Source organism: Malus sylvestris, chromosome 2 (genome assembly GCF_916048215.2).
Source record: "Malus sylvestris chromosome 2, drMalSylv7.2, whole genome shotgun sequence".
NCBI classification, from domain to species: Eukaryota; Viridiplantae; Streptophyta; class Magnoliopsida; order Rosales; family Rosaceae; genus Malus; species Malus sylvestris.
This window is the reverse complement of record NC_062261.1, coordinates 6,704,981-6,722,276: the sequence shown is the minus strand read 5'-3', so window position 1 is coordinate 6,722,276 and position 17,296 is coordinate 6,704,981. Positions and strand designations below refer to the sequence as shown.

General features: G+C 36.2%; 3 protein-coding genes across 5 annotated transcripts; all 3 read left to right on the top strand.

The window, feature by feature from the left end:
- The first annotated feature begins 4,510 nt into the window (after positions 1–4,510).
- Positions 4,511–7,076, top strand: LOC126606972 (protein OXIDATIVE STRESS 3 LIKE 1-like). Its single transcript, XM_050274390.1, has 2 exons — positions 4,511–4,987; positions 6,356–7,076. Exons 1-2 carry the CDS (start codon positions 4,689–4,691, stop codon positions 6,801–6,803), a joined length of 747 nt encoding a protein of 248 aa, XP_050130347.1. The 5' UTR covers positions 4,511–4,688; the 3' UTR covers positions 6,804–7,076.
- Positions 7,077–10,588: 3,512 nt separating this feature from the next.
- Positions 10,589–11,530, top strand: LOC126588423 (uncharacterized). Its single transcript, XM_050253511.1, has one exon. The coding sequence runs from the start codon at positions 10,589–10,591 to the stop codon at positions 11,528–11,530; it is 942 nt and encodes a 313-aa protein (XP_050109468.1).
- A 2,540-nt stretch (positions 11,531–14,070) lies between these two features.
- On the top strand, positions 14,071–16,775 carry LOC126606953 (uncharacterized). Of its 3 annotated transcripts, none has more exons than XM_050274374.1 (4): positions 14,071–14,403; positions 15,005–15,157; positions 15,413–15,967; positions 16,322–16,775. In XM_050274374.1, exons 1-3 carry the CDS (start codon positions 14,272–14,274, stop codon positions 15,602–15,604), a joined length of 477 nt encoding a protein of 158 aa, XP_050130331.1. In that variant the 5' UTR covers positions 14,071–14,271; the 3' UTR covers positions 15,605–15,967; positions 16,322–16,775. The 3 variants fall into 3 exon arrangements, with proteins under 3 accessions (XP_050130331.1, XP_050130322.1, XP_050130338.1); XM_050274365.1 differs by having other exon boundaries at positions 16,319–16,775; XM_050274381.1 differs by having other exon boundaries at positions 14,076–14,403; positions 15,416–15,967; positions 16,319–16,775.
- The last annotated feature ends 521 nt before the right edge of the window (positions 16,776–17,296 follow it).

Below are 17,296 nucleotides of genomic sequence, written 5' to 3'. Positions count from 1 at the left end.
ACTCAAAGTTCTATGAATCAGTAATCAATAGTTTTGAGTAAGAACTCTTGCTCATTCTTTGAGTAGCCACTAGCCAATATTGTTCTTAAAGTTATTATACTCTCAACTTTTTGTATTTAAAAACAAATACAATTTGTAAATCGTCAAAATAACCTTTTGCAGTGTCAATAGCATCTTCCAAACCAGAAGTTAGTGATCAATTTGGGATGGCTTTAATGATACGAGTATTTTACTTTACCTTTAAATTTAATTTCAAAAAAAATGTTTAATTTTTTTATTTTTAATCACAACTATTCATTTCCGAATCATTGAATTTGGTGGGCTTTTATATAGTTGGTCCTATGGGCTTTGTTGACTTGAATTGGGTAAAAGCAAAAATCAATTTCCGAATCATTGAATTTGGTGGGCTTTTATATAGTTGGTCCTATGGGCTTTGTTGACTTGAATTGGGTAAAAGCAAAAATCAATGGCCAGGAGACAAATGGTTGGTTTGGTATTGTTGTGCTTTGAAAAAAAAAAATGTTTATGTTGTACTGCGAGAATAAACATTTGTGAAATAAAGCAGTACAGTGTTTGGTAAACTTTTTTGTAAAAGTGCTTTTAGCAATAAAAGCAGTGTTAAAGTGTTCGGTAAATTTTTTATGTAAAACCGCTACGATTGTGTAAAATGACAAAAAAAATGATGTTGAATATTATATAATAATTTATGACATTTATAAGATTTATATCAACTATTTATAAACAGTTATGAACCCCCAAGAGCCGTTCGATTCGGACCGGAGGTGGATTGTTGTCGGTCTTGTTGAACAACCGGTTAGGAGCCTTCTTCTTGATTAAGAATTTGGACACGTGAATGAGTACGATCATGACGGGTGCTAGAATCGACTTAGCGATCTTCAAACGGGAAAGCAATTGACGATGGACGAGTTTGAGAAATGTGTCCGCTACTTGCCAATGGTGAAAGAGGTTATGCGAAGATAGAGCATTTCCAGCAAAGGCAGTGGTGACAACAAGAAGGTTGGTGCAGGGGTGAATTCGTTTGTTTCGAAGAGCCTGAGGATGAGCAAGAGAAGAGGGGTTGCTCTGTTGAAGAATAGCATACGAGGCGTGGGGACTGCTGTGAGTGTGTTGATTGGGGAGAAAGAGAGGGAAAACACGGTGCCGCCGCTGACACCATTACCGGAGCAGAAACCCGCCAAGAACTTAAGTTCTTCTTCATCGGCTTCATCAGAGTGAGTCAAAGTTAGGCAGACAGGGAAGCATTACAAGGAGTTATCGGCATTGCATTTGTGTCAAGAGATTCAAGCTCACGAGGGGGCAAGCAAAAAAAACCGGTTTTTCAAAACTGAGTTTTGCAGCTTTGTGTTTTTGTTTTTTTTTTTTATCCAAAACTATGGAACAAAACTGAAGTTGAATGTTTACCAAACAAAAAGCTTTTTTTTATACCCATTTTTTTTCAGATGCACCTCAGTACCAAACCAAGACAAAGATCACAAGAGATCATGATCATGTGGTTGGGCCCCACTTTACTACAACAAGGCTCTGCTTATTCTTCTTCAAAATCTCTGTATGTTGTTTTTAACTTGGCAGTCAAGTCGGTCGGCGTGACATCATCTCTTACGTCCTCTAAATTCTCCACATTGAATGGAGACATACAATACAATACAGGGTTTCCCCTATACTTTACAAGAAAAAAAAAGGAGCAACTTGGCTTCCCCTGCCTATACGTTACAAGAAAAAAAAAAGGGAGCAACTTCACCTATGTCGTGCAAACATTCAGATCCATGTTTCACATGACACATTTTGAAATTTATTTATGGTGCTGGTGAATTACATGATAGTGTTCAGAGAAAGGCTAAAATGCATCTGTAATTTTTTTTTTAAATTTAAAAGGTAGACTGTTGTGGGCAAATCACTCGTTGTTTGTTTTGAAAAAGAAAAAGAATAGAAAGTATTGAAGATTGATTTCTCCCTTTGGTGGTGGATGCATCCATTACTATAATGGTTTGAGTTTAAACTTCATTTTTGGTGCATCTTTGCTTTTGCCAAAAGAAGAAAAAGTTTGCACAAAAAAGTTGGATCATTAACTTCAATTTTGGTGCACTGACCGACTTTTCTCATCCTTGCAAAATCTTAAAGTTCTAAATATATACAATTACTCGTAAGCTACATGTATTCATTAAACTTAGACGCTTTTATGTTTGCAACGATTCAATTTTATATATTACGGTAGGTATTCATGATTTACAATTTACTTATGTGATAAGAAAGGGATTTTTGTATGAGATAGGTCTAATTATATACCTATTTTTACATCCACAATCCCGATTTTCTTCAGTTCATTCAATTCGATGATAAAAAATTGAAAGAAGTGTGAAAAATAAAAGTGAATGTATGGATATTACTACTCTTTTGCATGCCACTAAGATATGTAAACAACTTATATTGTACGTCTGCACTACTATTATGATGTCCAATGCCAATTATAAATACAAATAAAAACAACTTACTCATTACTATACTAATTATATGAAACGTCACGATGACTGCATACATGAGTTTTTCGAATGTAATAGAGATATTTTCTTTAAACTTAAAAAAATATTATAATGGGTCCATCTATAAGAGAAAATTATAAAAGAAATGTAGCTATTATATAAATCAACCAATATGCTAGAATATGCTAGAGTGTGAGACCAAAAGTGTGACCCACTATAGGGTTCCACTAATCATGATTATCAATGTTATTCTTACCACATTTTTGTACCATAATTGTATATCATCTTAGGTGGCATTTGATGTGAACAGTCATATCATCTAAATTAATTAGTATTTAATTTCGAACTGTTAATCAATAATTACTAAAAAGATTGTTAATTAAATGATAATTGTGATATACGAGAAATCTCATCTTCCTTCCCCTATCCATTATGCTTCTTCTTCCTTCCCTTTTATTTTTCATGCCAGTTTTTTTATTGATTTATGTTGATTTCCATGATTATGATCAAGCTTTATAGAATTTACTCATATACCATAATCATCATTGATTTATATCTCCAGACTCATGCCTTGTAGCCCCAATCCTCTTTCCCCTTCTAGTATTTCTGTCTTCAATCTTCATTGGTACTCCATGGTTGTTCATCAGGTGATTTTTTTTTTTTTTTGTTTAAATTTGTCTATCTAATTAAGGTTAATACCCAATTAAGTTACTAATGCCAGAGAGCGATCTTAAAGTCTGCAATTTTTCTTATTTTAAGTGTAGCATTACTCTTATCAAAATCACATTGGGATCCACCATTCCACGCGTCACATTCACACACAATAAATCAAAGAGTCAAGCCAAATCCTTGTACATTTTCACAACCCAACAAAGTGTACCATGAGTCCACCACACCCAAAAGCACCCCAATCACCCAAAAAATATATTTGAGAAATAGATTAAAAAAGTGGATAAATAAGTATGTAATCAGATAACTTAGTTTACTATTCCCCGCAAACCTATACTTCCATATTCCCATATTTTATGCCATGTTTCAAATCATGATAAGGTTCGCCCTCACTTATTTATTCTCTTTTTTTCCTTCTTGATTATCTACAATAGATTTTTCAATGTGTTCGTAATATGAAATAAAATAACACATATTATTTATTAAATAATTAGAAGAATTATTTTTCTCTAATGCATAATAGCACATGATTTTCTGTTTCTTATTGCAGATGCACTGAAAAATATATCGTTATTCATTTACTCAAATAATAGCATATTTACTTTTATCATACGCGTTGTATGTGTATGTAACTAAATATTATAATTAAAACTCTCATTTGCGAGTTTATTGTAAATCATTTATATTGGTAAGTATTTTTTGATAAAAGTGTTTTTATTATGCACATGTTTTAAATTTATTATAAATCCAAATATTTTATAACCACTTCGACAACTTTGTGTAAAATGTTATCATATTGGAAAAGGATCATTGCCGGATCCTTTCTCAGAGGATCCGGAAGATTTCATAATCGTGTTTGTTCATCGTACATTATCAGTTTTTGTTAGGTATAATTTATATTTAATTTTAAATTTTAAATTTTAAATGATTTCTGATCGCACGATATACGATGAATGGACACGATAACAGAATCCCCTAGATCTCCAGGAACCCTTTTCCATCCGTATCACTCTAGTAGTGTCAGAAAATATATTTAACCATTTTATATCAAATAATTCTGTAATATCAAAAACACCGTAAATATATAATTTTTGTTCTGAAGTTACGTGAGTTAAATTAAAATCATAAACTCTTTCAACAAAGTAGACCGACTAATTGATCAAGAAATTTTTATGTATATCCAAACACAAGATGAAACATTATGTAAACAACGTAGTTGGTATGACTCACTTATAAATATATTTTTCACTCTCACTTTATTTATATAATAATAATACGTAGTATACTTCTCCGATCATATTATTAATTTATGAGCTTTTGGTTTTTGGATAATGGAGATTAATTTATGAGTATATATACATAAGAAAATGGCGAAATCATCGCCACCCCATGTGCTGATCACCAGCTATTATATCCCATCTCAGTCCTTTCCCTTCTCCCTGTTTTCCTTCTATCCAAAATTCGCACTCTTTTCTTCTTCTATCAAAATCTCCAACTTTGAACCCGGAACCAGCCCCCATCATGTCAATCGCTCTACAGAGAAACGGCGGTGGCGGCAATAATATGATCCGACGGCCGAGGTTCATCCACGGGGCGCCTTGCATCCCCATCCACGACTCGTCAGAAAATAAGGGGTTTGCTCAAGATCGTCGTCTTGACCAGGAGGACTCTTGCAGCAGCTCGTCGTCTTCAGTTGGAAGGAACAGCGACTCGTCCGATGGGTCGTCGGAGGGGGAGGAATCCGGTGAGGCTGAGGTGCAGAGCTCGCTTAAAGGACCGTTGGACACCATGGACCAGCTCGAGGAGGTTTTGCCTGTCAAGTATGTTACTTGGTACCTTTTACTTTAGTGGTTTTGAACTTTTGATTTGAATGATCTGTATTTTGATTTATTTGTGTTGTAGTTTTGGTGAATTAGAAATGTGGGTTTTGATTTAATTTGGATTTTGATTGGTTGGTGTTGTGGTTTTACTGAATTAGCAAGTTGGGTTTTTGATATAATCTGGATTTTGAGTGGTTGGTGTTGTGGTTTCATGGATTAGCAAGTTGGGTCATGGTAATTTTGGATAAAGTTTGATGCTTTGATTGTTTTTTGAGCATATTATTGCTGCAAAAAAATTAGAGCTTGAAAGTTATTAGCCGGTGCGTTTGTTAGTTCATGATTCAGTAATTTGCAGAAACTACAAAAGATGCAAACTAAACAAGAAATAATGGAAATAAGCTATTAAGATTGAATGGCAATAAATTGAACACTACTGACGATGACGTGATTAGGATTCGTTAATCACAACTGGGTGGATTTCCAACTATTGTTCTAAGAAATTAAGATTAAAAGCTCACTCATTTCTCTGAAATTTGGATTTTTTTGTATGCTTGTATGGTTTCGTGAAACTAGAGGAAATGAAAGAATATTAAATGTTTGGGCTTTGTGGATGCTCTTGTTGTTTGAGTATTGAAAAGGGAAGTCAGTTGGCAATCTCTAATTCTCATTCGGATTTTTGTTTGTTCTTGTTTGTTGTCACTTCGTTGTTTTCTTCCTTTTGGTCTTTACAATCCTCCGGTGATGAAACATGTTTGAAATTTATTTTTCTACCTTATCTGGTCTTCTCAGCAACAAGCAGAGCATTTAGGAAAACTTTGAGGGTGTCATGGTGTGGTGGTGATGCAATCATAGTATAGTTCTTATACTCTTTTTGCAATGCAAGCTAATAAGCTTGTAGTTATCTATTTTATTTTCTTGAAGTTTATTGACACACAAGCCTGAATTAATGTTCAATCTTTGATGAAAGAGGAAAATTGAGTTATCGACTGTCTTATTAGGAAGTTGATAAGTTAATGGTTAAAAAATGTCCTAATGGTTGAAAGAATTAGGTTGAAACAAACAAGGGGGTCGGATTGATTGTTATAAAAATGTCTTAATGGTTAAAAGTGTTGTTCAAAACGCCTCGAAAGGAAGGCACTTCACACTCCTTCCATGCCTTGTGCAAGTTTTTGTGACTTAGTTGTTTTGCGTTATGCAAGAATCAAATTTTGTTTGTGGCAATATTTAGCCATTATGGTTGGATTAGATGAATCTTTAAGATCATTAAATACAATCTACAAGCTCAAAAACCGTACTTATGTATATTATCTTATGTTTTTCATGCATTTGATTTGCGATATATTTATAACGTCTTCTCTCTCATTTCAGGAGAGGTATATCCAAGTTTTATAGCGGTAAATCAAAGTCCTTCACAAGCCTAGCAGATATCTCGTCTGTTTCTTCTGTCAAGGAACTTGCAAAGCCAAAAAGCCGTTATACCAAGAAGCGCAAGAATATATTAGCCCAGAATTATTTTCAGGATAAAAACTGCAATGACTTATCAAAGAGACCAGCTGCTAACTCTAGTCGAGCATCGTTTCTTATTGGGGAGACTTTGAGCCGCTCCCCTAGCTATAGCAACGGGGAGGGATCCAACTCAATTTCACCATCACCTTCTTCCTGTCTTCCACCTCTGCCTCCACATGGTAGACGATCACCTGATAAAGAACCATCACCACCTCTTCCTCGACGGAGTTCTCCTTGGAGATCATTCTCTCTTTCTGATCTGCAGTGCATCGCTGCAGAAACACCTGACGTAACTGGCATGGGAGTTTGAAGCGGGGAGGACAACAATCTACATTGACGTTTTAGCTTCCTGTTTCGTTTTCACGATTCTGGAAGCATGTTGGTCGTGTTTTAAGTTTCAGTCTCCTGGGGCTTTCCACTGTAGTTGTAGAATCTGCATGCCCGTTTCTTTACGTATACGATTTAGTTGTTATGCGATGACTATAATGGGTCCTTTGTATCATACAAGCATCAATTTTATGTTTCTGTTTCCGAATTTGGAAATGTTTTCCATCTTTTATAGACAAGCAAATTTATTGACAAAGTTGATTTATCTTTTCCTTATATGCCGCAATCCAATTCAGTTGTTCAGTTCAATGCTTGTCCTGGGAAAGGCTTACGAATTGATACTTAGGCACCCGGAGACAGAGGAAGGTCGCTGTAAGTTCATGCTTGAACACTTGCAGCTTGAAATGCTTGAAGAACGACTTAGTTTTCAGAGATGTTATTGGTACTCGAAATTAATTATCCTAGTTACGAAATGCTTGAGGAACGACATACAGCTTGAAATGCTCGAAGAACGACACAGTTTTCAGAGATGTTATTGGTACTCGAAAATAATCATCCTAGTTACGAAATACTCGAAGAATGACATGTTTCTATCAGTGGAAATATGGTCGAATAGTGCATTTTGATACTGGTAGGTCAAAGGATGGGAAAACAAAGAGGAAAAGTTGATCGCAACTTCCGAGTTTTGTTGATATAAAATAAAGAAAAAAAAAAGTGGACAATACGTGCATCTTCTCATAGGAAAATGCACATATTTTACACTTTGCGAATATTGTATATTTATGGAGTCATTCAAATGTATATAAATTAATGATTCATTATGAATATGTTATTTGGTATTTATTGTCGATTTCTTTCATATACTTGAATGTATATATGTTCTCCGATTTGAATGATTTTTTTTTTTTTTGTACAGATGATCTTTAATTGAATGTTAAGAAATTGAATCGTTCCGATTACAAGATTTATACGTGAAAATACATTATTTGCAAAGAGTGTATAATGTATTTTGAATTGGGGATATTGTTCATTCTCTTATCGGAGATGCAAGTATTATCCATAACAATTTGTCAAGACAGCCATATAAGGAAAATAGTACATCTTGTCAAGACTTAATTTCTCTTAGTGAGTTACAAGAGCTGTAATTATAAAGGCCTAATTGTGACATAAACTGGAAAGTAATATTAAAGGAAAGTAATCTTGAACCTAGTTCAAAATAGGAAAGGAATCCTAATCTTTATCCTATTAGTAAACATAAACAACATCCCTAAACTGGGGAATCACTTGATTCTTGGAATATTAGGAGTCTGGCTTCTGATTTTGGGTGGAGTCAACTAATATTTTCATTACCAAAATTTGGTAATAGCATAAATCACTCGGGGAAGAATTTAATTCTTATTATTCTACCTCCATTCTGGTTTCGTAAACACGCAGAAGACTACGGGCTGGTTTGGTATTACTGTGCTTTGAAAAAAAACTGATGTGAGAATAAGCAGCTGTGCTGTGAGAATAAGCGGCTGTGAAATAAATCAACAGAGTGTTTGGTAAACTTTTTTGTAAAAGTGCTTTTGGAAAAAAGAAAAAATAGTCTGATAGTGAGTCTTTTCATTAAAGGAGCACTGTAGCTCCGTGTGCTTTGAAAAAAAACCAGTTTTCCAAAGCTGCAAATAGCAGCTTCAGCTTTTTCCTTTGATTTCTGCTTATTCTCACAGCAGCTTCCAAAATAAACCTTTTTTTTTTCAGTTTACCAAACACCTAAAACCCTCACAGCTTTTTTTCATGAGTGCTTTTTTTTTAAGCACCTCACTCCCAAACCACCCTTACATCTCATCACAACTTAATTTCTCCTGCTAAGTTACATAAAGTGCTATAAAAGCCTAATACAAATAGGAAAACAAATTCTGAATCCCAAAAAAATAGGAAAGAAATCATAATCCTCATCCTACTAGAAAACAATGCCCTAATATAAAGAAGAAATTTTTTATTGCCAAGAATACAACACGATGCATCAAATATCATAATACAAGTGTTAACTTATAACACTCGGTGTACAGTATCGTATTTTTAGCGCACTGATAAATTTCTCATATAAAACAAATCAAACTGCCAACTTGCTAAATTTTCCAGCACACTTAAGAAATTTTCTGGTGTCTATGAGAGTGATCAAACACTTTATGGTTGGTTGTTCTTTGTGGAATACTGGAGTTGGACTTCCTCGTATAGAAGGGACGTCGTGGAGGGGCATCTGCCAACACAAACCTTGAGGTACCTTCGAGGGGCAAAAAAAACACTACAAATTTCTGCAATTTTCAACTAACATCCCTCAATTAATTCTTTTGCCGTTTCTTCTGCAGCAGAGGAAAACGCAGAATATGCATGAAAGACACTGGTCGCCAAGTGTTGAGATTCATGCAGAGCCGTTTTACGGAAAACAGAGAAAAAGCTGCAGTAATCAAGGCAATCCGCCAAATTATTATATTAAATTTATTAATCGAATGGAAATTATAAAGGGTGTCTTTTAGAGAAATTTTTTTGTGACGAGAACACAAGTGGTACACCATGTGTTTTAATAGGAGTGGTGAGAAATTTTATTTTTTAAGTTATTAACTTTTTGGCACACACATCCCAACATTTATATAGTAACACATGGTGTACCACTCCGTGTACCGGTCACATTGAAAAATCTCTTGTGTCTTTTGGTAGAATGATATATTTAATCAAGTGAAGAGTTGTAATTTTCACATGTTTTCTAAAGTAGTATCTCAAATTTTATAAATAGAGAAGCCCCCTAATCATTGTACGTATAATCAATATAATGCACTAAATATTAGAGTGTCTTATTAAGTTTATATCAAAGAGTTTTCAACACAATTATGGTTTGCTGGAGTTTTATGATTTGGTGTGCTAGTATTACACGGACATATTCGTTGTGTTTTGATCAATTTCCAGGTGGGGCGTAAACTTGTCTTAAGGATAGATTTGTCTTGACCAATTTTTAGGTTTTCTAATCCATTATGTCATGTTCATTCAACATTGATTACTCATGTGTATGCATTACTTTGATATATAATTGCCTGAATCATCTCTTAATTTTCTATACGATTTAATCTAGCAATTACACCCCACTTTTTCCAAGATAAGGCACCCACGATAAAAACCATACTTACTGATAAAACCACCCATCGACTGGCCAAACATCCGCAAAATTTCTAGATGAACAAATATATATACAAACAAAAAAAAAGATTGAAAACGTAAATACAATTTTCTCAGAAGGAGGGGAAAAGCAGAGAGATTTAATGACACCAGGCAACAATTCCATAAAACAAGTTGGAAGCAAACATACATTTTTTGTTTTTGCATTAATTATTTCTTGCTTAAAAGTAATCTCTAAAACAAACAATATCCTCTGAAAATTTGATAAGAACACCAACATTGTGACAGCACCTCAGCATCCGTTTCCAATTTCTGGACTGCCAGTCTCACTCCTCTTTAAATCTTCTGGGTGCCTTCAGCTGTGAGAGAAAACAAACGCAAAAAACCCATCCCAGCAGAAGAGCAAAACAGCTTCAGAAGGTTCGATTTTTATCATGAAAATCTCGTATTTTTCAAATTTTCCTTTCTGGGTTTTTTTTTTTCATCTGATTTTTCACTTTTATGTTTCATCTTTTTTAATTTCTATTTTCTGGGTATTTTGTCGTAACCTTTGTGTTTTTCCGACCAAAAAGGTGGCAGCTTTTGAAGTTTTGGAGCTGCGGAAAGATCGACATGGCTTCGAGTTATTCGCTTTTCACTGAGGAGAACTTCAAACAGTTTCACAACGTCGACAGAAGTCTGTACACGATTCTGGTGCTGAAGCTCTTCCGGGACCCACTGGAGTCCATGCAGGTTCTGGCCCTGTGGCTCTGGCTGGAGAGAGACGGGTTCAAGAATGTGGTGAAAAGGATGCTCTCTTTGCCCTACATTTTGATCAACGAGCTCGCTGATGAGGCCGTCACCTGTCTCGGCCTCGTCAACGGGACCCATTTCTCTCTTTCCTCTGAGCAGACGGACATCCCACTCATGCAAAGCTTTCTAGAGAAAGAAATCTCAGTCCAGTTTTTCCATGAGAACCGGGATGCAGCGGCTCGCGGCGTCACCAAGGCCGTCAACGAGGTCTGCCTCCCGGCTTTCGACGACATCATGCAGAAGACAATTGAGCGGAATTTCGCTCAGAACTCTGTGGACCACTGCAACGTGGTGTTACCATCACAACGATCATCGTCTTCGTTACCATCCCAACAACCATCATCTTCGTCTTTATTCCCATTTTCTCTTTCAATTAATGAGCAGCCATATCTGCAGCAGCAGCAGCAACCTCTGCAGATGAGGAACGAGGCGGCGCCACCACACGACAGGACGATGTTTGTCACGTTCTCGAAAGGGTACCCGGTGCAGGAATCGGAAGTGAGGCAGTTTTTCACGATGACTTTCGGGGCTAGAATCGAGTCGCTGCAAATGCAGGAGGTGCAGCCACACGAGCAGTCACTGTTTGCGAAAATTGTCTTCCACTGTCCGACGACGATCGAGGCCATACTCAATGGGATGAGGAAGGCAAAGTTTACAATCAATGGAAAACACATTTGGGTGAGGAGATATGAACCGAGAAGGACACGATCGTTGCTTCCACCAATGCTTTGGCAACCACCAATTGCTCCTTTTGGGGCATGAATTGGTGAAGGTGGTGGACTTTTGTAATTGTATGGTGAAAGTTTGATGAAATAAATGAAAGTTTGGAACTCTGTGTCAATCTTTATTGTCTTTTTTTTTTCTTTTCAATTAATAGTAAGGAAAGTAATATTAACACACTCATATTAATATATTTATTGATTTCGATTGATTTATTAAATTCGATGATCATAAACGAAAATGAGTGTCTGAGAAGCTAAAAATTGTGTGAAAATCACTTCCTTAATAATAAAATATAAAAGTTAAATCAATATAAGGTGAATAAAAAATTATGACAGATGGAGTAAATGTCACATCCCGGCCTGGGTCCACCACATCCCGAGCCCGCTCCACTACCGTAGCACGATATTGTTTGCTTTGAGCTTACCATTCCCTCACGGTTTTGTTTTTGGGAACCCACGAGCAGCTTCTTAGTGGGTCACCCATCATGGGAGTGTTCTGGCCTCCTTCTCGCTTAACTTCGGAGTTCCTACGGAACTCGAAGCCAGTGAGCTCCCAAAAGGCCTTGTGCTAGGTAGGGATGAGAATATACATTTAAGGATCACTCTCCTGGGCGATGTGGGATGTTACAATCCACCCCCCTTAGGGGCCCGACGTCCTCGTCAGCAAACTTCCGGCCAGGGATTGGCTCTGATACCATTTGTCACATCCCGACCCGGGTCCACCACATCCCGGGCTAGCTCCACCACTGTAGCACGGTATTGTCCGCTTTGGGCTTACCATTCCCTCACGGTTTTGTTTTTGGGAACTCACGAGCAACTTCCTAGTGGGTCACCCATCCTGGGAGTGACCTGGCCTTCTTCTTGCTTAACTTCGGAGTTCCTACAGAACCCGAAGCCAGTGAGCTCCCAAAAGGTCTCGTGCTAGGTAGGGATGAAAATATACATTTAAAGATCACTCCTCTGGGCAATGTGAGATGTTACAATGAAAATAATTGATAGGAACATAATATATGCATAAATATTACATAGGATATAATTTTGAAGAATATCTTAGTTTAACAAATGATAGGAATATAATTGGGGGTTTAGCCACATTGTTAACCGATAAAATTGATAGGAACATAATATATGCATCATTATTTTTAGACTGCAAATCAATCTTTAATTCGGACCATGCCAAGTATAAACACGTTTAATTATTTGGACGATGTCAAGAACATAAAGTGCTACATTGTTGTGGTGCACGTATTAACCTAGGCGCGAAGTTGAGGTTTCTTTACGAAGGGGCCAATGATTAAGGATAACGTTAAGAACATAAAGTGTTACATTGTCGTATATGAAGAACGGCGGAGTCAGAAGATTGTTTTGGAAGAGGCTTTCAACGTTTAAATATCATAATTATAGTGTAGATATCATAATCTCATTGATAGAAATGTAACCCAACTATTGTCAAAGGTTGAAGAAATTAATGTCTTCAAATTTACTTTATCACGAAAATGTGAGAAGTGATCAATGTACAAACCAAATAAAAGGAAAATATTTGGACAACTCGTTTGTGTAATAAGCAAAACCCTAAAAACTACCTTGGAAAAATAACTATACGCTATTGAGTGAGACCAAGAGAAATTAAGTAAGATTTAAGAAAGTGAAACACAATCATGGTTGATGTAACCAAATTTAGTTTCTAATTAAGATTTAAGAAAACAAGGCTAACTTGTCACTCTTTTTAATGGTTGATTTAACTTTGTAGCTTGGAAGGTCATAGTCTAAGCAAAAATTTCAAATTTCATATTGGAATGAGAGAAATGTTAAGGAGATTCTTAAAAGTGGAACTCTTCAAGAACTATTCGTCACTTTACAAGTTAACGTTAATTTTTGTGCCAATATTACAAAACATTGTACTAAAAACATGAGATGATAGAGAGTTCATAAAAAATTTCACTGTAAGAGTGTTACTTTAGTATTTCTCTTGGAATGAAACAATGTTAATCCTTTATCACTAGTAATGGCTTCGTACTGATTTTGAAATTTTGGGTAGGATCTTAATGAAGAGGTAGCACACCCAAGCCACTACTTGGATCATGTGCCTTCATCATCATGCCATTGGATAAACTTGAAGTCCTCAAATTTTGTTGTAAATACGGAATTTATGATATCGTAAACTTGATGCATTTGAGTTTGACTTTTCTTGTAATTTTGATTAGAGAAATGCTATTGAGATTATCAAAATCGGTATTCTCTATAGACTCTCCATCACATCATATTTTTGGCATAATATTTATTTTGTTGGTAAATGAATTACTGAGAGTCCATGAAGAGTTTCACTTGAGAGTCTCTTTAACATTTCTATTTTGATTAATATAAACTAGAATATCACTGTAGACTTGCATTCAACTAAATTGGTTAAAGCAGTGTTCTTTCTCCTCGATATCCAAGTTTGAATAACTCTCTTTATAATTTAGATGAATTTTGTGTAGAACATCGTTTGTGAAAAAAAAAAAAAAAAAAAGCTTTGAAGGTTTGGTGGGCCACTTTTAATCAAAATGAATCCCATCTTCATAATGACGATTTGTGGACAATGGCCCAATGGACCGTCCCCTCCTCCACTCTTATCCAAAGAAGGTTCCTAGTTTAATGGCGCATTTGCAATTTACGTCTGCATTTTCATCAACCTCCTCCCGGCTCTCCCCTCTCTCTCAACTCCTCTCACACTGAAGAAGCAGAGAGCGACTGCTCCAAAGCCTCGTCCGTACAGTTCACGGCTCCGAATTCATCAAAAAAATGGATTGGGGTTCGAGTGGGGAAGAACCAACTTCGTGCGAAGAACTTTACAGTGTAAATTTGATACCGTCGGAGTTATTTTTCAAGTTCCGGAAAGAAGTGCAGAATTTAAGGGTCGGCCTCAATCTGGAGGTACGAAATTCCAATTTCTTCAAGAGTTTTAACTGTTTTCTTACCTTCCCAGTTCAAAGGGTTTGAATTTTTTGATAATCCAATGCTTAATTCTCTGTTTTCTGTGTTAATATGAAGAATTACTTGGGTTACTCCATGCTAGTCACAAGTTAAAGTGTCCTGTTCGTAAAGATTGGTTTTTTGGATTGAATTTTTGTTTGGAATTGGAGAGATTCGTTATCTTTTGTGTTTGTAAACATTGAGGACGGTCTGATAACTATTTCGGTTTTAGTTTTTACTTTCGGTTCATTGGGTAGAGATAAAGGGAAAGCAGAGGGGGAAGAGAGGGACGAAAAGGGTGGAGAGGGGGCGGTGGGATGACGGAGAAATGGTTATCAAACGGTTCCTAAACAATCGATGAGAATACTGAATTTCTATGTGTTTATATTGAACAACTGAAAAGTACTTGATAAATGTTCAAATTTTCATAAAGATTGGCTGCAGTTGTTTATGTATACTGTATACATTGTGGGACATAAGCTTCTATGAGTCTTAGGTTTGTTTATTAATCCGTATTGAGTGCTTCCGAATTTGATTTGTTGAGATCATCGATTTGGTTCAGTTCTTTAATGCTCCAATCAATGAGTTTCAAGGAAAGATTGTATTGAAGCCGTTGGCTCCTGAACGGATGTGGAAGTTCATCTACGAGCCTATCCATCAGGATGTTCGTGTTCTTTCAAAAAAGATTCCTCTAACTGGATATCTAAATCTTCAGGTTTGATGCTTTTCAATCTACTTTTTTATTCAACTCCCCGTTCCACTTTCGTACACCATTAACGTATGCCAAACTTAATTTCGGATCCCTTGCACCATCTCAAGCACATTTGGATTAACGTATGCCAAACTTACTAGGAATTCATAATGTTTTAGCTTGAACAATCATATATTCTGCGTATGTGCCCCCCTGCCTGGACTGAGCTCATATTTCTTCAAGTATCGTAGTATTAACGTTACAAAATGTTGGAAAAAGCAGGTTGGCATAGGCCATAATTTTCAAATGAATGCAACCGGGTGGAAATGGAAACTTACTACTTGTTTTGGTGGAGATGGCATATCTCGGATCCGGAATAAGACATCGGTTGGCTTGGTCCCTGGTGTGGATTTGCGCTTTGGGTGGAGGGCGGATTATGTGCTTCCAGAAATCACCGGGCAAGTTCCTTAGTCTTGTATGCATTTATGGAAGTAGAGATAATTCAAAGTACTATCTCTTGTAGCGTGCTTTCAAGTTAGCTCCTTATCATTATTTATTTTTCATATCTGTTGAGGTTTTACCGTCTTTTATTGTTTAGTATTCGAATTATTTTTCTTCAAATTACATGCGGTTGTGTTCTTGTTTCTGTTTCAACTTCTAATTTGATTGTGAGTAGTTATGGCTCATGGTCGAAACCTTGAATTAATTAGGGCATTGGGTACTGGTGAACCGTGGTTCAACATGAACTCGGGAAAGTTGCAAGCATCACTAGATAGAGTTGAGGCCATCGTAAACTACACTGATATCTACAATACATACAAGTCCAAAGACAAGGTACGACTGTTGAATTTACACATGAAAACTCGCTTTTGACAGTGTACTCGATTACCTAGCTCTTACTGTTATACATTTTGTTCTTATTTTCTGCGTTGACACCCACGTACTCCACACATCCTAGGGTCGATTAGCATGCTAGTTATTTGCTATGTCTTTTCTACGGTGAAGATTGTTTCTTTTGTTCCTGATTCCCGTGTCTGCTGAATTCACAAACGTGCCTTTTCGTAGTTTAGATTTTTCAGAATCGCTAATGGTATTTGCACCTTGATGGGGACGGATTAGATTACTTTGTGATTAATCTGTTACGAAATACTCCAGAGACTGAGTTTACGTTGCATTGTTCTTCAGCAGGAACAGCAGCAGAGACCTGAAACGGATGTGATTTCTTATTCCAGTCCTTCGGATCCCTTAAAATGAAGTGAAGCGAGTTTTCGCGCAAACGGGTGTGTTAATGTTTCATCACACAATGGCCTTTCTGTGTGGTGGATCGATGGATAGGAGGACGCTGCAGATTTACACAAGTAATTGTACATGCTGTTATGTCCTTGAGCTGAGCATGCTTGCAAATCAGATCACGGTTTTGTCTACTTTTGTTGTTTAGCATCGTGTAAATGATGTTTAAATTTCTGCCTAATGCAATGTTCACCTCGTTCACCATCTTCTTGCTGGGTGCTGCTACCATCCTTTACATTGAAATGGAGGAGTATTAGAACAAAGTTTTTGTCCGTAGTTTATGTATTGGTGAACTTCACGAGATATAGGAAAATCAATGAATATCGACCATATTTACAATTCATTACATAAATTTTGTCGGAACATATTGAAGATGTTGAACTTTTGAAAATTTTCTCTAATTTCAGCTAAATCTGGATGAGTTGATATATCTAACCATTGCAAATTTCCATAATTTCTTGAAAAACAATCATTGTCGGTATTGATATACATCCATTGATATTTCTATAAATTTACATATTGTTATTTCCATCTCTATCGATATTTTAGGATTTGGATCCTCGCCGGATCCCCTCCCTGGAGATCCTAGGGATCAATGCACACAGATCGTTGATAAAAAATCGTGCGTTCCCAATTTAAATGTTTTTTATATTTTTAAAAGTAAAACAGTATCGTTTTGCATGAAAAATATAAAAAAGAAAAAAATTGTGGCCGCATGATTTTTAATCAACAGTCTGTGTGTGTTGATTCTTAGAATTCTTAGGAATGGGATCCGGCGATGATTCAATTCTGTTATTTTAAACATGTTTTGAACTATTTATCAAAGGGCCCACAATTATACGACATCCGAACCTTCTCTTGTAACTAATTTTC